This window comes from Tupaia chinensis, unplaced genomic scaffold (assembly GCF_000334495.1).
Source record: "Tupaia chinensis unplaced genomic scaffold, TupChi_1.0 Scaffold000354_1, whole genome shotgun sequence".
Classification (NCBI taxonomy): Eukaryota; Metazoa; Chordata; class Mammalia; order Scandentia; family Tupaiidae; genus Tupaia; species Tupaia belangeri.
Window position 1 is genome coordinate 6016868 of NW_006159849.1, and position 23697 is coordinate 6040564.

Below are 23697 nucleotides of genomic sequence, written 5' to 3' on the forward strand. Positions count from 1 at the left end.
GTAGTGAAACACCCCACAGCAAAAAATTCTCAAAAAAAAAAAAAAAAGATTCAATGACTTATACTGAGTTGTCGGAAAAGTCATGACACATTTTTAACATATAAAAAATATGTCATGACTCTTCTGACAACCCAATATGATACAATCCTTTGCTACTAGAATACTAGGAAGCACTTCAAGTATGATAGATTTTGGACATGGAAACATGTCAACGATATGATTTAAAAACTGTATGTGTATAGGTAAATAAATATATGTGTAACATATCAGTATGAACATATTTACATATAAGTTTGCATATATAAATACATATATCTTAAAGAGCTATATATATCTTTATGATGATTTGAATAGACCTGGGAGGCTATCTAGCTGCCTTTTTTTAAAAAGAATTATTTTGTTAACTTAATTTATTTATTTAAATAATTTGGCCAGAGAGTTACATATATGTTTGCATATATAAATACATATATCTTTATGTATAAAATATAAAGAGCTATATATATCTTTATGATGATTTGAATAGACCTGGGAGGCTATCTAGCTGCCTTTTTTTAAAAAGAATTATTTTGTTAACTTAATTTATTTATTTAAATAATTTGGCCAGAGAGGAACAGAGTGAAAGAGAGAGGGAAAGTGAGAAAGCAAGCCCCCAGGTCCAGAACTTGAACCACAGTCGGCCCTGTGGAAGTCCAGCACTGTTAACCACCATGCCACCTGCCAGCCCGTCTAGCTGACTCTTACGCAGTGAACTATGCAGTTAGGGAAGGGCAGGGAGGAAGGGAGTGAGGCGTGAGACTTGCTTTCACTTGGTGCACTTTTCTGTTACTTAATTTCTTTCAAATAAGTATATGTTATTTGGCACATAAAATAACAAATTCAAAGGAAAGCTAAATAATTAATCACTCATTAAGACTGGTCCAGTCACTTCCATTGTATCCTTCTCTGACTTCCTAGTGAACTACCTATGAAAACATAAAAATAAAGGAACTCATCCAAACTAAAAGACAACTTAAAATACTGGCATCTGGACAAACTCTCTGGACAAGATGCAATTATGCAGAGAAGGATATGCCATATTTTTGTCTTCCCAAAGGGAAACTCCAAATAAAGAAGATGCTTTATACCTTCCTTCCTGCCGGTTCCTGAACAGTCAGTTTCTATGCTAGCTAGAAATCCAAGCTCTTGTTCACTGCAGTGGCTTAACTATGAAGGCACTCACGGTTTCTATCTGGTTTCCCTCACATGAACCACCACCTTCTCCTTGACCTTCTCCTTCTATTATCATTCTGCAATCACACAAAAAACAACTCAGAGAAAATAACTGAGCAGCGGGAACCAGCAGTTAGCGTAATGGCTCCCACGTAGTCGAGCGCGGTTCGCGTCCCAGACCCAGTGGCTTAAAACTCACGCTGGGCACGTGTGTGTGCGTGCCCAAGATCCTGAGAGGAGAATGGAGAAGAAGGGATTGCGGCGTGGCCATCCCCCCTGGGGGGTGATTTCTCGCTTTCTGTCTCTATGTCTCTCTCTCTCTCTCTGTCTGGTGAGCGCATGCACCCTATAGCAAAAACCTCTCCAAATAAAAAAAAAAAAAAAGAGAGAAACTCAAGTCCTAGAAAGTGTGTGTAGAGCTGGGACAGGAAGGGTGTCTAATGAATGTATATTGGAGTATCCCCACAAATAAAATATTATAGATGCACACACAGACAGAATGATTCCTAGGAGGGGTGTGTGTTAGGATTTGTAGTTTTCACACTCAGAGTATCAGATTCAGTGTAACAGACAATCAGGCAGAAGGGCAGGTAAGGCCCTGAATCAGCGTTGAAGCATACACTTCTACCTGGTCACTAGCTGGTCCCCAGGAAGCTGGGCCAATAGTAATCTCCATCCATCATATGTTGGCAAATGTAAAGTTAAAGCTCATACTGCTTTGTTATATGGGCAAAAAAAATCAGTAATTTACACTGAATACATTGATAATCAACTGTTTTTACAGAGAGATTAAAAACGAGCTATGTAGGGAATAGAAGCAATAATCAAGTGGTTATGATCTGGATTACTACTTTAATCTAAAACTCCTGGAAAATAATAGGAGGTTTGTGAATTAAATTTAAGTGTGAAACAAAAAGTAGAAATCATAAGGAAAACTATCAATACAGATTTAACTGTATACATCTAACTGTTAAAAATTATACACAATTTTAAAAGACAAAACTCACACGGGGTAAGAAATTTACGATATATAATATTCAGATGGTTTAATATCTTTGACAAATAAAAATGCTCTCAGTGTGGCCAGCAGGTGGTATGGTGGTTAAAACATTGGACCACTAGAGGGCTAACTGTGGCTCAAGTCCTAGACCTGGTAGTTTGAGATCAATGTAGAGTGCATGTGCGTGTGTGCTCAAAGTCCTGAGAGGAGAATGGAGGATAAAGGACTGTGGCATGCCCATCTCATCCTGGGGGTGATTTCTCACTTTCTCTCTCTCTGTCTCTGTCTGTTGTCTCCAACAAGTTCACGCACAATATGGCAAAAACCTTAAAAAAAAAAATTGCCCCTAGAGATAAACAAGACCAGACAAATACATTAATATAGGTGCACAAATTTCATGAATAAACAGAGCACCTATGAAAAGTTACAAATGGCTAACAAATGTATGGAAAAAAAAGATGCCCAATTTCATAATCAAAGAACATGCAAAAAAAATCTTATAAATAAAATTGGAAATTTTAATCAATGGTCACATCTGATATTCTTAAGGATTCATTTACATATAGTTAATAATCTTTGATGGCTTATTCTCAAATCCTTAAATTTGTGCTTCATTAAAGATAGAAATTCCTTTTATAGGGATGTAGAGCAGAGGAAAAAATAAAAAATGAGCACAAAGTTTTAGTGAGAATGACATTACTGCATTTTGTGTATACTGAAAATGGAATCATTTAAGCATAAAAGTAGTTAAATAAATTTTAGTATTAATATATTATGCAACCAGTAGTGATTGTGTTGAAGAATAATACTTTATAGCAGAGAGATAATCACTATTTACTGTAAAAATCAAAAATGCATGTTACAAAATACTGTTATAATTTGATTTTGTTTTTACGAAAATATATACAAAACAGCAGAATTCAAAAGGTACACATAAATGGTGGTTATGTCTGTAGTGAAACAGTGAATTTTGTTTGGTTAGCCTGTAATTTCTAAAATTTACACAATGACTCTGAAAAGAGTTCTTTTTTTATTTTACTTTTGTGCAAGACAGGAAACCAAATATTCCAAGGAGCTTGCACTGCCACGAGGAATAAAAAAGTGCAGTACCCCCCCCAAAACTACATCTGAAAATCAAATGTTGTAAAAGAGACCCTTCTATTTATTGTTCTTTCTCCAATTTTTTTTTAAGAACCTTAATATCCAAAAAAGTACCTCTAATTTTGACACTCAAAAGCTCAAGAGCAATGTGTTTGGAAATCTTTTATTTATTACCAGCAAAGCAAAATCTTATTTGACTGCCTGGCAAACTTCATTTTCCACTTGTATTAGGACAGATGATGGATTAGCATCTAACTTTCTCTTAATTACTCTTTAGAAGTAACGCTTTGTCTTTCTTAGCTATTGAAAATAGTATGCATCCTGACATCACGCCAGAAAACATCAGCACAAATTCAATGGCATACTTCCAGGAGCTGGATAAAACCCAATTTCCGAAGTCTTTCATCGTTTATCTCAAGGAACAGTAATTCTTACTGGGACATAGGAGAGGTGAGGCTATCAGAATTTTAAGCTCTTTCACTTTGTCAAAGGCTCTCTGATGTCTCTAGCGGGGTCTGTCTCAGTCTGTAGCCAGTGCTCCTGGGCCCCCACACATACACACACAAGTTGAGAACTTCAGTCCATCGATGTTTCTCATAAGAGCACTGCCCAGGCCAATGGCATGGAGACAAAAAACTCTGAACAAAGGCATAGAATGTCTGATTAACCCAAGGAAGAAAGACTCTTTTGACTGCAAGGCTAGCAAGAAATTTATTTCTTGGGCACAAATTTAAATGACACCTTTGAAACTAAGGCCAAGTTTCAATTCATTTTTCCCCCCCCTAGGAATTCACCAGAATGAAAATGAAACAAACAGGGTCTATTCTTCATGCTTAAGATGTAACTTTCTTCTTCATTAAATGAATGGATAAGCAAACTGTGGTACATCCATGCAAAGGAAGATTATTCAGTGCTAAAAAGAAATGAGCTAGGAGCCTACAAAAGGACCCGAGGAACAATAAGAAATTATGGAGACAGTGAAAAAGACAAGGGTTGCAAGTGAGAGAGAGAAGGGTAGATCAGTAAAATACAGGGGGTTTTCGGGCAGTGAAACTATTCTGTAAGATACCATCATGGCAGGCAGTGTCTGTATCTGACAGTTGTGTACCTGCCAGAGTACACAACACAGAAAATGAACACCTATGAACTACGGACTTTCACTAATCATAATGGATCATTATGGACTCATCAATTATAAGGAATGTATCACATTAATGCAAGATGTTAATAATAGAGATGACTGTGTAGGGTTGGGGATAGCGAGGGTGGGAGCGTATAAGAGAACTCCCAGTACTTTCCACTCAGTTTTTCTGTAAACCTAAAACTCTCCCCCCTCAGTCTATACATTTTTTAAAAACTATAAAGCTAACAATAGTAAATTAATACGTCTATATAAAGAATAAAAAAGGAACTTACTTCCGGTTCACAATTAGCCATTCCCGAATATAGGTCTGAACACAGTCCCGGACGTGAGGATCCAGTTCAACCCTAATGAGGTAGAAAATGAAATAAAAACATGTTATTACTAGGTAAAAACAACAAGATAATCCCTCATGATTTTAAATCCCTATCAGTGAGAATGCTAAAGATGTGTGTGCCCATTCATTCAAGTATCTGAAGTATTCCTAAGGCAATAACATTCTTTCTTTGATGACACAAACATCTTGGTATTTCATGCTTTGTGGCTTTTCTTTATTATAGAGAATCATGTTAAACTTATACCTATCCCTAAAGGCATTTAGACACAAGACAGGTAGAACTAGCTGTAAGCAAATTTAAAACAAGAAAAATAAGTATATATACCTATTTCTAACACGGATAATTTGGACATAGTTTTTGCTCATATATAACCTTGTTGGGACATGTAAGTTCTCCTTTTTGAAAGTCAAGCATTGTCTTACACTTTGATGAATTTGCAAGTGCTGGCTTTGGTTGGTAATTGTGGATGTGATGGTTCCTGTCGTACCTGCTCAGTATTCTGTCCTGGGAAACACTTTTCAAGTGTTTCAGAGTCTCAAAACCAGACATGACAACAGTTGCAAAGCTTTTTGCTATTGCTGGTATGATAGTACTAGAGATAAACAGGTCTAGCTTCTACAAGTCTAAATATTCTTGTTTGTAAAAAGGGGAGAACCGTCCCCACTTGAGGACCTGCCGTTGGTATTAGGTGAAATATAGTTATGGTTAGACACGTGGTCTCTGGGCCCTCCTGACTGCCCAAATCCCAGCTTCATCCCTTGTTAACTATGTGGTAATGTGCCACTCGACCCTTTTGTGCCTCAATTTCTTTGCCTTAGGTGGTGATAATATTAAGAAGCATGCCTCCTTTAGAGAAGTTTGTGTACACAGTGCTTAGAAAGGTGGCTGGAACATTGTAAGACCCAAATATGATAGTTCACCCTCATCTACCACTTATTCTGCCCTGGGCACTGACACTGTCTCTTTACAAGACTAAATTCAGTTCATTCTCCATCCGCCCCACAAGGCAGGCACTACTGGTAGCCTCATTTTGCAGAAGAATGAGCTAATAAGCATCTTGCGCCAAGTCACACAGCATGTGGCAGAGCAGGGACTTGAACCCAGGCAGCTCACCTGCAGAGTCCAGGCTTACACCCACCACATTATCACAGCTCAGCATAAAATTCTGAGCTTGGCACGGGGTGTTTGAATAGTAGTTATTTACTCTAATGATGACGATGATACCTTCCCCTACTTTGATTATACAGAAGCCCTTTTGGCAACAGTTAGAATACTAGTGGCTGCTTTCAAAGTCACCAGACGAAAATGCGCTAGCTATAGGTTCTGGTGACAAGATAATGTAACATGAAGACGATTCTAAAAAAACAAACAAACAAACAAACAAACAAACATAAAAACCTACTTCCTCTAGGCAAATTTTTAAAAATCCTCTTTCAGGGGCTAGTAGGTATGGTGGTGGTTAAGGGTGCTGAACTCCTACATGGTCGAACACGGTTCAAGTTCCAGACCTGGCAGCTTTCTCTCTCTCTCTCTCTCTCTCTCTCTCTGTTCCTCTCTGGTAAAATTTAAATAAATAAATAAATAAATAAATAGAGTTAAATAAAATAATTATTTAAAAATAAAAGTCTTCCTTCTGTGCTATAAACAGCCTCCCCACCCCATGATTCTGGCCATATTAAAAGAAACAAAATTTAGTGATTCTCCATAAAGTACTATGCATTGTCATATTAAAGTCATACCTGAATAAACTGACTGACAACAAAATAAAACATTTCCCAAGAATTACAGTGTTTTATTTTTCTAGGAAATGAGAATTTTTATACTTGATTTTAGCTAAAAGGCTGAGAAGCAAAGAAATAGGTATTTTAAAAACCTTAGAACTGTGTATAGGGCCATTTCTATGTGAATAAGAACTGTCTGAACCAGGGAGCCACAGACCATAACAATATCATGTCACTGTCATCCAGCCTCCTTCAACTGTGATGAAATAAAGTCCAAAATAGAACTAGAATGTCTCAGAGAATTGAAGGCAGAGGGGCTGTGTTTTCTGATCTCCTTTCTTGGACACTTTGAGGAAGATGAGAAGGTTGAAAATGTCCAGGAGGGTGTGAATCTTAATTTTGTTTTCAAAATAAATGCAACTAAAAGTGTATCCTAAACTTCCCAAAAGACCTTGATGTCTACACTACAGGAGCAACAGGAGTTTCATTAAGATGTAAGTCCATAGTTAGTTTGGTACCAAGAAGCCATGCCCACACCTATGAACACATACACTAACCCCTGTAGAAATTCACGCCCTACACAGCGATTGACACATTCGTCCTACAGAACTTTCCCCACGCTTTTTCCACTTGATCAAACTTTCCTGAGGTCAGAGACTATACCTTATTCATCTTTTCAACTTTGTACTCAGCACATAGCACATGCTAAATAAGTGTGGGTTGAACTTATGTGTCTAGCTTGATCCAAGCTCATATATGGCAATATTTAAAATGCTTCTGAGGGGCCAGCAGGTGGCACGGTGGCTGCGGTGCGGGACTCTCACAAGTCGGACTGAGGTTCAAGTCCTGGACCTAAAGTTTGCTTTCTCTCTCTCTCTCTCTCTCTCTCTCTGGTAAGTGCATGTGTCCTACAGAAAATTAAAAATAATAAAATAAAATAATAATAAATAAAATGAGATCATTTAAAAAATGCTTCTGAATGGAAGCATTTCAATGATTGTTATGAAAAATCTTGACATTTTACTGAGTCTTGCCCAAAGTCACTGAGCTGGGTCTGGCAGGCTGCCGCAGAGCCTTACCTCTCCTCAGGGATTCCAGTTTGTCCCACTGCATCCCCTGCACTGGCATAGTCCCCACACAGTCTTCCAAAACCTCTGACCAGACCAATCTAAAAACTATCTACATCAAAGTGGTAATACCATATGGTCAACCTGTACATCTTAATGCACTGGTTAATTTTGTTGAATATTTTTAAAGTTCAGAGGTAAAAAATCTTTCTCCTTACAATAACAGTCATGGCAGTCAGGACAACATCCACATGTTTAAGAAAAGCTATTTACCCTTCCTCCGGCAAAGAGGGCTGCAAAGTCCTACATTCCTTTGGTGTGAAGACCACGTCCAAATCGTCATCAGTGAAGTCCCCCAGCTCCTGGGCCAGCTCCACGTCGAGGCTGTTTAGGTGTGTCATCAGAAGTCCTTCAAAGTCCACCGGCTCCACTGGGTCATAAAACTGAGGCTGGAAGGGTAGGGAAAAGAAAAAGGAGGTTCCCACACGGCTTTCTGGTAAATACACAAAGGCGATCGTGCTTTGGTTGATGTTCGTCTCTCCTCCTTTTTCGACTTTAAGCACTTTGCTCTTCGTGTAAAACGAAGGGACTCTAGAGGAGCTGTCAAACACAGAAACTGTGATACAGAAAGGAAAAGAAACGCACACGGAAAGTCGTGTCATAACACGATGAGTAATTAAAATTACACCCCAAGGCAGAATTTTTCTCTGCTTGATTGCATCTTGATGAGGAATCCTGAGGAGATCCAAAAATGAGATCACAAAGCTTTGCTGAATTTTTATAATTTCTCCTGCAAAAGCTCTCTGAGGCCATGTTTTGTTTACCCACACACAGAGAAATAAGGAATGGAGGCAATTTTCCAGAAACTCAGGCAAATGCAACCCGCCTCTGGCTGAGTGTTTAGGCTCCGTGTTTCCTTTGGCCTGCGTTATCCTAGGCACTGCCTCTCAAAAGCCCTTCACACATAATCACAGCCGACAGGGAGCCAGACTCGGTGGCCGAAACGCTCCCAGGCAGTGATTTCCAAACGCCGCCGCTGGGCTCACTGCTGCTGCACTGTAAGAAATTTTCCTTGGACTGCAGCTCTATGAGCAAACCGGGGGCGATCTGCTGAGCTTTCCTATAGCAAACTTTACTGACTATAAAAGAACTATCCTTTGTTCTTTCATTTTATCCTTCCACAGTGGGAAAGGATGGGAATAAAAGAAATAATAGAAATAGATGGTAATTTATCCAATTTTATTTGATAAAATTAAAAGTTGGCAACTCTTTGTCAGTCCTGAATTAAATGGAAACTTTCCGTTTTTTTTTTTTTTTTCCTGTGAAGTCCGAAGATTTAGAACCACTGCCTTGAGGAAGTAAAAGAATCACTTCGGGACCATCTGTAGTGGCATGGTGGTGGTGGTGGTGATGCAACACTCTGTGATACTGAAGATGTGAATGTCCAGGGTATGTCCTGGGTTTGGACTCCAAGACCATCCCATATATGCTGGGCCTATGCGTGTCCATGACCCTGGTTGGCTGAGGGTGCATCAGGGTATGAAGATCCTCTTTCTCTCTGTCTTTGATTCTCATGGAAGAAAGAAACTTTTAAAATAAATGCAGATAAAGTAAACTTGTATAATAATAATATTAATAACAACTCTTAATTACGGCAAACTATTTGGAGTCATGGAAGGGGCAACTGTTTTCCTCTGCCTCCACTCCCAATGGACCAGCAAAACAAACACTCCGGGATTCTTGACTTGTACTGCCTTGACATGAGACAAGGACAGACCTAAAGAAGTGCTAACAAAACCGGTTTTTCATCTCCTTGAAACCATACACCAGGAGAGGGAAACAAGGTGTGCTGAAGAGGCAGAAGGAAAAACGATGAAAGAATATAAACGTTGTGTGCTCCGTCCCTTTTCTACCCTTGCTGTGCTGTTCTCTCTACCCTTGCTGTCTCTGATGGTGGTAGAATGACTTAAGTTGGGGAGGGCGGTGAGGATGAAACTGAGAAGTGGGCAAAACACACCCTGCTTCTGGGCTGGGATTCAACCTAGTGGTTGACTCACTAAATGCCCCATGTCAGCAGGGCAAAAGGAGGCAGTGAGAAGGCAAGAGGATGTACCTCAGCAGTTGAGAGCAAAGCAGTCTCCTAGGTCCCCATGGCTCCCAAGTGGTGTGAGAAAGGACAGAAAAGTTTCCTTTGGTTCTAACCAGGGGTCTGAAGGTCAACTAGGGAGAGAACCACAGTCCTTACAAGATTATCTCTGAAAATAAGGGACAACAGGGGCAGGAAGTGCCAGAGGTCAGCCAGTGCAGGAGCCAGGCAGGAGCTGGGATTGCAAAGGGACCCCGTTGAACTCTGCTGGAGGGAGCAACAGGCATCCTTTATGCACAGAACAAACCAATCTGCAGACGCCTACGGGAAACCAACCCCAGTGGAGAAAGCAGCCTCTCCCATGGCCCTGACTCCACCCAAACACCACACAGAAGAGAGAATTTAGTCAGGGACTGAAATGACTTTTACAGGAAATCAAGAAAGATATATTCTTGGGACCAGCAGTTAGCATAATGGCTATGTCGCTGGACTCCCATGTAGTCGACTGCAGTTTGAGTCCCGGACCTGGTGGCTTAAATTCACGCCAGGCGTGTGTGCATGCGTGCCCAAGGTCCCGAGAGGAGAATGGAGGAGAAGGGATTGCGGTATGGCCATCTGGGGGGTGATGTCTTGCTTTCTGTCTCTCTGTCTCTGTCTTTCTGGCGAGTGCACGTGCCCTATAGCAAAAAACCCTCCAAAAAAAAAAAAAAAGAAAGAAAGCTCTATTCTTTACATCGCCAATACTGTAAATTTTATCCCCATTAAGTAATGATTTAATGGAGTTAATAATTATTGAGCATTTACTGTTAGGTTGCCATGAAAGTTGTGACATTTTTCTATATTTTTCTATGCAAAAATTGCATTGTGACTTTCTCAACGACCCAATACATGCCAAGAAATTGCATCAGGTCCTTATATACATTCTCTCATTTAATCCTCACTAGAACCCAATGAGGCATGTGTTCTTATTATCTATTTTACAGATGAAGAAACTGAGGGCTAGAGATTTTTTTCTTTTTGAGAGGTTTTTGCTATAGGATGCATGCACTTGCCAGAAAGACAGAGAGAGACAGAGAGACAGAAAGCGAGAAATCACCTCCCAGGGGGGATGGCCACACCGCAATCCCTTCTCCTCCATTCTCCTCTCGGGATCTTGGGCACACATGCACACGTGCCTGGTATGAATTTAATCCACTGGGTCAGGACTCGAACTGCGGTTGACTACATGGGAGTCCAGCGATATAGGCATTACGCTAACTGCTGATCCCGAGGGCTAGAGATTTAACCATCTGCCAATGATAGCAGGAAGTAGCCCAACTGGAATTCAAACCTACACAAGTTCATGTTCTTAACCGCCATTATTTTGATAATTGGTATTCGTATAAGCTTTTCAGGAAGCCTGTATTTTTTGAAATAATTAAAACAAAAGTCAATAGTAAGTGCATTTGGAAACAAATTAAAAAAATACATTTACCAGTACCCATAAATTCTTCTCTGAGCTTTTCACGAGGTTGTCTGCTCAAAGTAATAATAAATAAATTCCTAGTAAATGCAAATTCATTCTGAGGAATATCAAAATTATTCAAGCAGAGGAACTGGAAATATACAGTTAAAAATTATACTGAAGCATAATTTGAAGCAAGGTGACAGGAGCACTAATAACTATTAAGTGGGAGTCTTACGAGAAATGACATTTGTGTGCAATATTCAGAGAGAAAAAAAATTCACTTCTAGCCAACATATAATGCTTGTCATCTCCCTAAAGTTCCAAGCCATAGATGAGGAAAGACCTGGGTGACAGGAGCATCTGTTACCTCCAGGACAGACTGTGAGGGGTGTAAAGGATGGCTGGCTTTCTCATTCGGCAAGTCTCAGCCTCACGCATGCTCAGTGCAAGTCACGAGGTGGAGACAGAGGAGTACAGGCCGCCACTCTCATGGAACGGCACTCTAATCACCATGAGGTGGGGAAGTCTGCCGCCTTCTCAGGTATACAGGACGCCATCTTTGAGGGAGGTTTTGTGTGTGTGTGTGTGTGTGTGTGTGTGTGTGTTTTAATTTGTCAGAGGGCACTTGTGCTTTGTAGAGAGTGACAGAAAGAGAGGAAAATTGAATTGAATTTGTAGAAGGAACAACTGTTCACACTATGATCCCTTCCCTTCCATTTCTCCATCCTGATGGGGTTCTGGGCACTCACACATGTGACTGGTCTGTGTTTTTCAAGTCATTGGGGTTGGGATTTGAAGCATGTAATTAAGTCGAGTTGGATCTGGCTCCCTTAACCACCAGGTCATGAGGCTGGCCCTAAAATATTTTATTTATTTAGTTAGTTAGTTAGTTAGTTAGCTATTTCTTCCTTCCATAATGAAGAGCAACAGGGATAGACAGAGAGGCAGAAACAAGCACCCTGAATAAGGTCTTCATGCTGTGATCCACCCCCAGCTCAGCCAGCCTCAGATCATGGGCATGCGCATGCCTAGGGCACTTTATGAAGTCTCTAGATGCAAACCTGGAACCTTCCCCATGTGGGTAAGCCTGACAGAGCACATCTATGTCACCACTCAGCCTCTGCGGGGGAGGGATCTGATAAGGAGTACAGTATTGCCATTGAATACGAATTGTGTGGCAATGTGCTCAGCGCAATTGAAAATAAGATCATAAACTCATGAGGTCTCAATATATTCCAGGACTGAATAGACTATAAAAACAAACGGTAATGACAGAATTGTTGAATGTGGTTTTAGCACTACAAACAAGTTGGCATCTAAGAATTGTCCTTCCTACTCTTTCCATAGTGAAACTAATGTGGGAGGATGTGACGTGACATAAACTAGTCTTGACACTGGCAGATGGGTGGAGACCCCAACTACTGTTAACGAGGCCTACAAACAGTAGTTCCTGCTGCAAATTCAAATGATTACCAGGAATCCAAGATTTCTGTTCTCTAAACTATCTTAAGTCTTAATTTCCAGAGAAGCTTAATTTACTATGAGGCAATCAATACACACACACACACACACACACACACTCACACAAACTATGTTGCACACATTTACTTAGTGATAAACAAGAGGAGAAAACAAGTACTGAAGAGCATTACAGTAGCACTGCATTTTTTATGGATGAAGTTTGGGAATAGGGTGTAGCTGGTAGTGGAAGATGCTCTAAGATCAGTCCTAGAACATGAAAATCATATTGTTTTCTCTGCTGTTGAGCTATGTATAGTCTCTGAGCCAGTGGTGACCAAAGACTAGTTTAAGTGGTATGATCCAAAGTAATTTCAAGAAAGTCAGCTTTGGGACCAGCAGTTAGTGTAATGGCTATGTCACTATACTCTCATGTAGTCGACTGTGGTTTGAGTCCCGGACTCGGTGGCTTAAACTCACGCCGGGCATGTGTGCGTGCAGGCCCAAGATCCCGAGAGGAGAATGGAAGAGAAGGGATTGCGGCGTGGCCATCCCCCCTGGGGGGTGATTTCTCACTTTCTGTCTCCCTTTCTCTCTCTGTCTGTCTAGCGAGTGCACCTCTCCAAAAAAAGAAAAAAAAAAAAGTCGGCTTTATATCATGAATTATTGTTCTATGTATATCATTGTTTCAATAATGTAAGAGAGAAAAACACCCAGAAGCAAAATTTTTAAAAATGTTTTCTAAATAAACAAAAATAATTAAGACTAAAAATGATCCTAAACCACAACATATTGTGTGGCTTTGTGATGTGTCAACTGAGTGAGGCTGAACTACATTCCCCCGAATTCTCTTCCTGGTGTGTTTCCAGACAGGGTGGGCTACAAGGCTTTTCTCTTGCAAGAGGTGGAAGACAGAAGGGAGGCTCTGGGCATTCTGTAATATTACACACATCTTCTTCCAGCTACATACAGTCAAACACAAATTTAGGTGCTGTTGTGAAAGGATATTACCAATATAATTAAAGTCCAAGTTGAGTCTTTCAATCACATCTCAACATCACCACTTGGAAATCTCATAGACCTTTCAAACATAACAAATTGAAAAACAACTCTTTTTTTTTTTTTTTTAAAGTAGGTTTTTGCCATAGGGCACGTGCACTTGCCAGAAAGACAGAGAGAGACAGAGAGACAGAAAGCGAGAAATCACCCCCCAGGGGGGATGGCCACGCCGCAATCCCTTCTCCTCCATTCTCCTCTTGGGATCTTGGGCACGCACACACACACACCTGGTGTAAGTTTAAGCCACCAGGTCTGAAACTCAGACCGTGGTCAACTACATGGGAGTCCAGTGACATAGCCATTACACTAACTGCTGGTCCCAGAAAACCAACTCTTAATTCTCCTGTCAATCTGTTCCTGCACCTTCTAAGCCTCTGCACCTCAGCAAGTGGCAATTCCATTCCACAAATATCCTAGGTCAAAAACTTTGGAGTCAGTGTTGATATTTTTGTCTTATACTCTACTTATAATCCATCATAAAATCCTGTCCATTTGGCTTTGGAAATGGATTCTCAATCCACCTTCTCGATGGCCACCACCCTATGCCAAAGCTTTCCTGAGTTACAGTGACATTTTCCCAACTGCTGTCCCTACCGCTACTTTCCATGAAGCGGCCACAGAGATCCTCATGAAAAGAACTCTATAAGCAATCTATAAAAAGTCAGATATACTGGGCCTGTGCTCAATGCTTCAGTTGCTTCCTCTCTCAGTATACAAGACAATGTTCTCCCAAGGTCTGTGAGGCCTGGACCCAGCCCTGCCCTCTCTATGACCTTATCTCCTGCTGCCCAGTCTCTCGGGTCACACTTGGCTTCCCTGCCGTTTCTGGAGCATGCCACCCACTCCGACCTTGGGGACTGGACTTTGCACTGTTGTTCCTTAAGACTAGAATACTCTCCCTTTGAATATCTGTCAAATTCATTAACAATTTTCTGCCTGAGCATCTCTTTCCACTGGGTAGTCAGAAAAGTCATGCGGTATTTTTTCTATGCAAAAAAAGTGACATGACTTTTTCCGACACCTGAAGAGATCGAAGCCGTTACGGACCACCCGATCTAAAATAACATCTCTTCTGTGTCACTACTCCCATCCCCGGTTTCATTCGTCCAAGTCCTAGTGCCCTCCAACACAGTCTGCTCGTCCTTGTACGCCTGTCTCTTCCTCTAAAATGCAAGCTCCATGGGGACAGGCCATGTGCTATATTCACTACGGCAGCCTCGGCTCCTGCAGTAGTTCCTGCCGCAGAGGGAGGCCCAATGAAGACGCATTCGTTCATTCGAGCATGATTAAAACAGTCGTCTTGCCTTGCTACCATCTTTAAGTAAACAGAACGGAAGGCAGTAAGGTTCTGGCTTCAGTGATTCCAAGGTGCTGCAGAGCCTAACTTGGACGCTTTCCCCCCTCCAGCAGCAGTCATCTCCCAGTGGTGCCACGGAGTGGAAAGTGCCAACATGTCATCACACCCCTCGACCGACTTGATTCCCCTGCTACAATGACAATAAGGCCACTCTTACATCTTACCCTCCGTTGTGAATTTACAGAAAACTATACTGAGACCCCAGGCCTTGAAAGACAAAGTACGAGAGTAACAGAATGATCAGAATGAAAAGACCACGTTTATCAGCTTACTTACCACTGAAGTCATCCTTGGTTGTGAAAGAGAAAGGTTGCTTGACTGCACTGAAGCCTGTACACATAACAAAATTAAATGCCTTCTAAGGTGTGAGACTTCTTTTAAAAAGATAATAACAAAATGTTACATATACAAACATGTCATGTAACCATGGTGTTTTGTTACACATTCAGGATGTGGCTTTTTACATCCTTTTCTTCAGCTACTGCCATTATTGTCTAGTTGATTCATTCCATTTCATTTTAAAACTTGTCTCATGTTTAAAAATAAGATTTTTCTCTACATGAAATGTAGCTTAAGGTTATTAACCACATATACAGTGTCTCAAATTCTCCTTAGGATCTTACTACACAGATTCTGACTCTCCCTTGTCTAACTCCCCTTTTAGTTACTTTCCTTTAAAAAAAAGTATTTATTTAATTCCAATTGTTATTATTATTTTTTAATTTGACCAGAGAGAGAGAGAGAAAAAGGGAAAGTGAGAGAGCAAGTCACCAGGTCCAGGACTCGAACCATGGTCAGCCATATGAGAATCCAAAACCTTTAACCATCATGCCACCTACCAGCCCCTCTTTTACTTTTGATCATCAGGTACAAAGCTGTTTGCCTACCTAGGTGGCTGGACTCTCAGTGCCACTGGCCAACCTGCTCCCATGGCTTTGGCAACGGAGAATGCCAAGGCCAACAGGCAACTCTACACACAGGGGTATTTGCCAGCCAGCGCCACTCTTTCTCCGGTGAGAATGTCAAATAGACCCAGGGCAAGTCTATCGCCATGTCTTGAACACTAATTCTAAATGCTGGAGCCTCTTCATATTCAAAAATGCAAAATTTAAAAATATTTCATGTACTCTGAAAATGTACATACCCACATTCATCACGGTTCACATTTGCAATTAGAGTTCAAAAACCGAAACCAAATGGACAGAAATAAAAAACACTGAACACGCCCCCTTGCTCTCCTTTGACTATCAGATTTCTGACAAGAGCTATTATATTTAGACAAAGATATAAGAGAGGTCTTCAGAAGTTCATGGAAAAATGGAATTAAAATACAAGTTTATTTTGGTGGCAAAAATAATTTGAAATCCATGCCTGGATTTTTCATAATAGACATTTTTCATGAACTTTTAAAAAGTTTATTTCTACCATGAGAGAGAGAGAGAAAGACAGGCACGCCAACAGGGTTCCACCGTCACAACTCACGGCCAGCCAGAATCACAGACATGCATGCCTGGTGTGTCACAGAGGTCCTAGGACACGAGTCAGGGCCCCTCTTGCTGGATCTGGTGACTTTACTACTGCCACCAACTGGCTCCCATCTTCCACACACTTTCTGAAGACCCTTCATATCTATAGGGTGAGCAGGTCCTTGCTTACCACGCATTCCACAACTCAGGGCACAAGGGACAACAAAAAACTGCCTTTCTTTACATCCTCCTTCCTATTTGGAATATTTCTACATTTCTACCTCTGTAAGTTCTTTTTTTTTTTTTTTTTTTTTTAGGTTATTGCCATAGGGCAAACGGGCTTGCAGGAGACAGAAACTCAAAGAGGGAAAGTGAGAAATCATCCCCCAAGAGGGATGGCCATGCCTCAATCCTCTCTCCTCCATTCTCCACACACACTCACACACACACACACACACACACACACACACACACACAGTATGACTTTCAAGTCACTAGCTCTTGGGCCTGAACTGTAGTTGGCCATGTGGGAGTCCAACACCTAACCATCATGCCACCTGCTGGCCCCATAAGTTCTTTAAGTGATTCTCCACCTGGGCTACATATAAATGGCCCCAAGAATTTTTACCTTTTTTCTACTGTTGCTGTTTTGATTTTGCCAGAGGGCACATGCACTTCCTGGAGAGAGAGAGAGAGAAAGCGAGAACGAGAGGGAAAGTGAGAAAGCAAACCCCAGCAGGGTTGGCCACCCTGCAATCCCTTTTCCTCCATTCTCCTCTTGGGATTTTGGGCACTCACGCATATGCACCCAGCATGCTTTTTAAGCCACCAAGTCCAGGATTTAAACTATGCAGGTGACTATGTGGGATCCTGCTGTCTTAACCACCATGCCACTGGCTGGCCCAAATTTTAAAATATTGATGCTTGGTCCGCCATCCCCAGGAATACTGCTATTCGGCAGTAGCCCTGGATATAGTATATTTCTTTCTCTTTTTTTCTTTTTGGAGAGGTTTTCGCTATAGAGCGCGTGCGCTCGCCAGACAGATAGAGAGAGACAGAGAGACAGAAAGCGAGAAATCACCCCCCGGGGGGATGGCCATGCCGCAATCTCTTCTCCTCCATTCTCCTCTCGGGATCTTGGGCACGCACGCACACATGCCCGGCGTGAGTTCTAAGCCACCGGGTCCGGGACGCAAACCACGGTCAACTACATGGGAATCTAGTGACATAGCCATTACGCTAACTGCTGGTTCCACGTCCCGGGTATATTTCTGAAGATCTCTGGGTTATTCTGAAGTAATGAAGGGCTGAGACTTCCTCCAAGGCTTCTCTATTAGCATTTACCTCCTATTGCAACATGTATCTTTTTGTCTTTGGAACATCACTTTTAAGCCAGTATAACCGCTATATTTTCCTCTCAAACAGATCATAGGGACCAGCAGTTAGTGTAATAGTGGATTCCCACATAGTCGACTGCGGTTCACGTCCCGGACCCGGGCGCATGTGCGTGCAGGAGTGCTCAAGATCCTGAGAGGAGAACGGAGGAGAAGGGATTATGGTGTGGCCATCTCCCGTGGGGGGCGATTTCTTGCTTTCTATCTCTCTGTTTCTTTCTGTGTCTGGCGAGTGCACACACCCTATAGCAAAAACATCTAAAAAAACCCAAAAAACAAAAAACAAAAAAACAGATCATAAAGCCCTTCAGAACCCAAACTATCTCCTATTCATTTTCTTTTAATTCCCACAGTGTCTCCACAGTGCAACCCCCCCACCCCCAAATAAAAACCCACCAATATTAGCCACTATGCACTCAGGATATTAAATAATTACCTATGAACACTAGGAGGACAGCATACTATTTCTGAAAATAAGGAACCAGAAGCCTTTGGAGAGCTTAAGTAACTTTTCACCAATTGTATAACTAAGAGGTGGTAATTACACTTCTCTCCAGGTACATCTGACTTCACGTTCTTCCCTCTTGCAAAACAGCAACAAAAATAACAAACAAGTAATTAATTGGGTTTTAAATAACTTGCCTTCAATCAAATACTTTTTGGAATGAAACAACAATTTGTATCAGCGTGTGGGATAATTGAAATAACAGTTATATAAATTAAAGGTAAGAGAAAAGTCAAAATGTGCCAAGTCTTACTTTTTAATTGGCAAAAGTAGTACAATGAACGGTCTTAGCGTCACTCATTTAAGAAAAGCTGACTCCCACATGGCAGACCATGGTTCCCGTGCCGGACCTGGCAGCTTGAGCATCGCACTGGGCGCACGTGCCTGCATGCCCCAAACCCTGAGATGAGAGTGGAGAAGGGATTGTGGCATGGCCATCTCCCCACCCCCTGGGGGATAATATCTCACTTTTCCCCTCTCTGTGTCTTTCTGGCAAGTGCACGCCGCCCTCTAGCAGAAATCTAAAAAAAGAAAAGTTTTCTAAAGCTCTTTAAGGTTGAGGATTGTTAGATAATAAACTACCCTTTACCTTGCTAGAAATTAATCTTGGCTACGGTATTCCAGTCTCTTTCTGTGAAAGAGTAATTTTTTTAAGGTAAAAGGAAATCAAAATGCAAGTTGATTTTTTTTTTCTTTCAGAATCTTTATTGGGAAAGACGACTCCAGAGGGAGAAGAGCCACCTTAGTCTGACATCACCACATGGCAGAGGGTAAAGGTAAACAATCGGGAGACTGGAAGTTTCTGAGGAGATCATTCATTTACAAAAGAGAAGAATGGGGGGGGGGAGGGTCAAGAAAAGAAAGGAAAAAAAATCAGAGAAAAGAGAAAATAATTTGGGCCTCATGGCGCTCATAGCTCAACTTTCAGCTAGAAGGAACAGGGGAGAGCTGAGAGTTTGGAAAAATTTCAGAAAACGAAACGGGAATAACTGGGAGCACTAAGTTTTAAAGGATATTCACGTGCATATACAGCCAAAATGATGGCAGGTAGGAACATGTGCGTCTTGTGTAGCTGACCATTTTTCCTACTTTCTCAATTATCTTCTCTTAGAAAACGGGAAGCTCAGCCACATGTTACCTTGACTTCCAGCAAATGAAATCATTCACCAAAATCCACTCTCATCCATACCCACTCAGGAGCAGCAAACAACCAGAAGAATACTCTCATCCATACCCACTCAGGAGCAGCAGACAACCAGAAGAACACTCTCATCCATACCCACTCAGGAGCAGCAAACAACCAGAAGAACACTCTCATCCATACCCACTCAGCAGCAGCAAACAACCAGAAGAACACTAGCAAACATGAAGCTGGTGTTTTTTTTTTTTCCTTTATACCTTTATAAAGAATTCCTCCTGAAAATATTTAATGATGCTGCATTAAAAATGAAGCTGGTGTGAAGTGAAGGGGTTAAAGCCCGTTAGCTAAAACTTCCTTAAAGTCTCTTACTAGTGATGTCCACACTGTTTCCCAAGACAGACACCGCAGAAAGCTGCAGTTTTCATTTAGAAAAAAGCAAAGCGCCAAACCTCCCACCTTGTTGAAAATGTAGACACACATCCGGTCACTGTGTAACTGAATTTTGCACATTTTGGAATACAACTTGAGCCTGACATTTCAAAAATAAACTTGTAGGTTTCCATTAAATACATATTAGTACCAAATGAAACCAAGAAACATCATTTATCTTGATTTAAAACTCATCTAATATATCTGAACACATGGATATTGTGCATCTGATATGCTTTTATTGTAATCTGCAATTTGGAAACAAGAAATGTACAATTAAAAAGGGCAGCCTAGCAAGCCACTGAAGTCATAAACAGATTTGTTTAAAAAAAAAAAAGTCATCCTAAGTTATCTCTCGCAAAAAAAAGGTGCTATACAGTTTTTAGTACTCCTATTTCATTAATGAGACCAAACACAAATTATCTTTCGGAAATAACCATAAATCACTCCGGTAAAACATACCTTGAAAAGATACACAGTAACACGGCGTGTAAATTGTTACAGGAGACAAAATGGCGACTACAGGAAACCAAGTAGAAGGTTACAAAATTTCTAAGAGCAGAAGTGGTTTTGAAGTAATAAGTAGAAACAAAAAATAACCTAACCTCCTCAAGATAACCACTAGAACAAGCCAGAAAGTGCTGCTGTGCTGTGAGTGAGGAAGTGAGTGCCGGAGGAAGTGAATGCTCACTTCTGGTTTTACCAACCATCACATCTGAGACAGACTCCTCTTACTTGGCACAGGTCTGCCGTTTAGTCCTCAAATATTAAAAACGCATCTGTGTATACTTAACAAGTGATGCTAGTATAAAAATAGAGCAATTTTTTAACTTAAAATAGGGAGCGTGTTTTAATAATAAAGGTTTATACGTATGATACAATTCCAATTACATGAAATTCCAGGCAGAGCAAAATGACAACAGAAGGGGAACACTATCTACCTGGGCTGATGCTTGGGGCTTGGATGAGATGAACCCATGAGATGAACATATGGTCATGATGGAACTTTTTAGGATAAAGATAGTGATCTATGTTCAGATTGAGTAGAGGCTAAATTATAATGAATTGCCCAAATTTTATCAAATTGTACACCTAAGATGGACGCATGTTATTGTATATAAATTATATGTCCAAGAAAATGATTTATAAAGCCAAGATTTGTAATCTGGCTTTTCTGATTTGAAATCTATAAAAGTAGGTTACAAATGGTTTTAAGTTTTCAGGCAAGGCTTTCTCCCCCACATATGAACCAATCGGGGTGACACTGTACAGTAACATGGTAACCCAAGACATTAGAGGCACAGCTCAGGGAGGTATATTTACCCTCTAAACCCTGGTTGGTAGAAGGAGAAGAAGGTATTGTGTGATGTCAAAGCAGGCGCCCGGGTGGGAACTGGTGGTTGGAGACCATATGGTGGCAGTGCATAGATCTAAGGAGAATCAGGCAGCAAATGGGTACACTGGGCGCTCTGCCCTTGACTGTCTGCTAAGCAAACCTGTAACTCATACTTACTAGTTGAAGTGAGGGGAAGCCAGAGGTGCTTATGCTCTGTCGATGGTACTGGCCAAGGTTTGGTGGAAGAGTAAACTGTTTCCTTATTTCCGCTGAAGAATACCTTGGATTAAGATAGAGAAATGTGCATGAAGTGAGTATTTTTAAAAACCATGACATGATAGACACGATCTTTGTTATCAGGTTATGAAATCTGTCTTGGCTGGGCAGTGAGCACAACTGGCCAAAATGCCATTTGGGGCTGGCAGTAGATAGTCGTTTTACCTGTCCATCCGCAGCCTTGGGAAGTTCAGAGAGGTCAGAATGCCTGAATCAAGGCTCCTGCCCTGTACTGGGACAGTGATGGGCAGAAGGGGAGTCTGAGGCCCAGGAAAAAGACCCAGGGCATTCGGCTCCTTCCCAGTCCAGAGCAGCTGGCTCTACAGGAAGACATCCACCTTGTCTCTGACTAGAGTCCTTTAAACTCTGGCTGCCTTTTAGAAATAACTGTTCCCATTTCAGGCAGGCGTTTTTAGTTAGCGGCCCATTATAACAGAGGACACTTGAGAGCCATCATCTGAACACACGTGCCACCTTGCAGGTACCTTAGGTGTAACCTGGAATGCCCTGGGACTGTGCTTTTTCCAAACTGCTCCCAGTGGAGTAATCCTTTGTATCATCCACATGGGCACTACCGAGTCCTCAGCTAATAATAACCCCTCATAGTCAGGAACCACACACATGAGAAAGAAAGTTGTCCTCCACTGTCTACTCACACTTGTTAGCACGAGCCTACCAGTTCTGGGTACCTTACTTTACAAACAGCTTGGCTTCTGAGCACTCACTCGTTAGCCATTCATTTGGAACTTGGAATATATCTTTTTACTTATTCATTGTTTTAAGGGAGAGATTTTTGGCTCTAGGGAGTGTGAGGTCACTAGAGAGACAGAGAAAGACAGAGAGACAGAAAGCAAGGAATCCGCCCTCGAGGGGATGGCCACGCCACAATCCCTTCTCCTCTATTCTCCTCTCAGGATTTTGGACATGCATGCACATGTGCCTGGCGTGAGTTTAAGCTGCTGAGTCTGGGACTGAAACCACAGCTGACTACCTGGGAGTCCAGCAACATAACCATTACACCATCTATTTGTCCTCAGAATACATTTTTTTTTTTTGAAGAGATTTTTGCTATAGGGCGCGTGCGCTCGCCAGACAGAGAGAGACAGAGAGACAGAAAGTGAGCAATCACCCCCCAGGGGGGGATGGCCATGCCACAATCCCTTCTCCTCCATTCTCCTCTCAGGATCTTGGGCACACACACACACGCGCCCGGTGTGAGTTTAAGCCGCTGGGTCCAGGACTTTAACCGTGGTCAGCTACGTGGGAGCCCAGCGACATAGCCATTACGCTAACTGCTGGTTCCCCCAGAATACATCTTCTATTACATTATTATGTTAGTGGTTGGAGTCTCAGGCTAGCTTAAAAAGTGTATTTAAACCAGAACGAGGCCAAAGCATACACCACCAGGTACCACCAGTGAATATAACCAAAAATTAGTCAGAGATTACTGAGGCTGCAATGAGGCCATGTGTTCCAAACATGCTGTGTATTCAACAAGGGTCTATATAAATTTAAATACTGTAATCGAAAATGTAAACAAAGCTTACATTTTCTCCACGATAGGGTGTACCAGGGCCTAGTTATTAACTACTGTGCAAGATGAGGTTTCTAACACCATCTATGTCCTTCCAACTTTGATGATGACACACCCAGCAAGGCAGAAAAAGATGGATTCTAGTTCCAACTTTGGCATTGATTCTCCCTCTTTTTTTTTTAATGGTCTAAAATATACTCTTTTTAATTGTACATTTGTATCTCGAGTTATCTGTGGGCTGGAAGACCCCCTCCATACTCCTAATCCCGGCTACACGGGTATAATCTGGCTTGCGGTCCAGCTGTCAGTGAGGCAGGGACAGGGCTATGGCCAAAGAGGTGGGTCATGAACTCACACCGGCCTCTTCAGGGCAGGGAGGTCAGACCGTGGTTGTACTCGCACTGCTCCAGGGCCTCGCCAAAGCCCTTACACAGGGATAGGTCCCTCTCAGTGGCCGAGCAGTCCAGGAACTTCCTGATCTCCTAGGTGCAGGGCCCCGGCTGCAGGGGCTGGGGGCAGTGCGGGTGGCTGACTGCTGGGCTGCAGGCTGGGCCGGCTCTGAACTTCCTCTGCTGAAGGCTCAGGACGCTGCCCACGACATATCCTACAGCCGAGCCCACGGCTACCCC

At 41.7% G+C, this 23697-nt stretch overlaps 1 protein-coding gene and 1 long non-coding RNA gene across 10 annotated transcripts in view; one reads left to right on the forward strand and one right to left on the reverse strand.

Moving 5' to 3' along the window:
• DOCK8 (dedicator of cytokinesis 8) overlaps nucleotides 1–23697 on the reverse strand; it is a 267141-nt gene that overhangs the window by 186103 nt on the left and 57341 nt on the right. For 5 of the 9 annotated variants that reach the window (XM_006152453.3, XM_014589333.2, XM_006152455.3 and 2 more), the window contains exons 2-5: nucleotides 21436–21538; nucleotides 15264–15317; nucleotides 7854–8029; nucleotides 4730–4801 (exon numbers count right to left, since the gene is read on the reverse strand). In XM_006152453.3, coding sequence (XP_006152515.1) covers nucleotides 4730–4801; nucleotides 7854–8029; nucleotides 15264–15317; nucleotides 21436–21538 — 405 coding nt within the window. Of the gene's footprint in view, nucleotides 1–4729; nucleotides 4802–7853; nucleotides 8030–15263; nucleotides 15318–20384; nucleotides 20527–21435; nucleotides 21539–23697 lie in introns of those variants that run through there. The other 4 variants (XM_027773429.1, XM_006152456.3, XM_014589334.2 and 1 more) reach the window with 4 other exon arrangements.
• On the forward strand, nucleotides 6817–20118 carry LOC102482676 (uncharacterized). Its single transcript, XR_335149.3, has 3 exons — nucleotides 6817–7007; nucleotides 19052–19128; nucleotides 19464–20118. It is a non-coding gene; the product is annotated as an uncharacterized LOC102482676 (long non-coding RNA).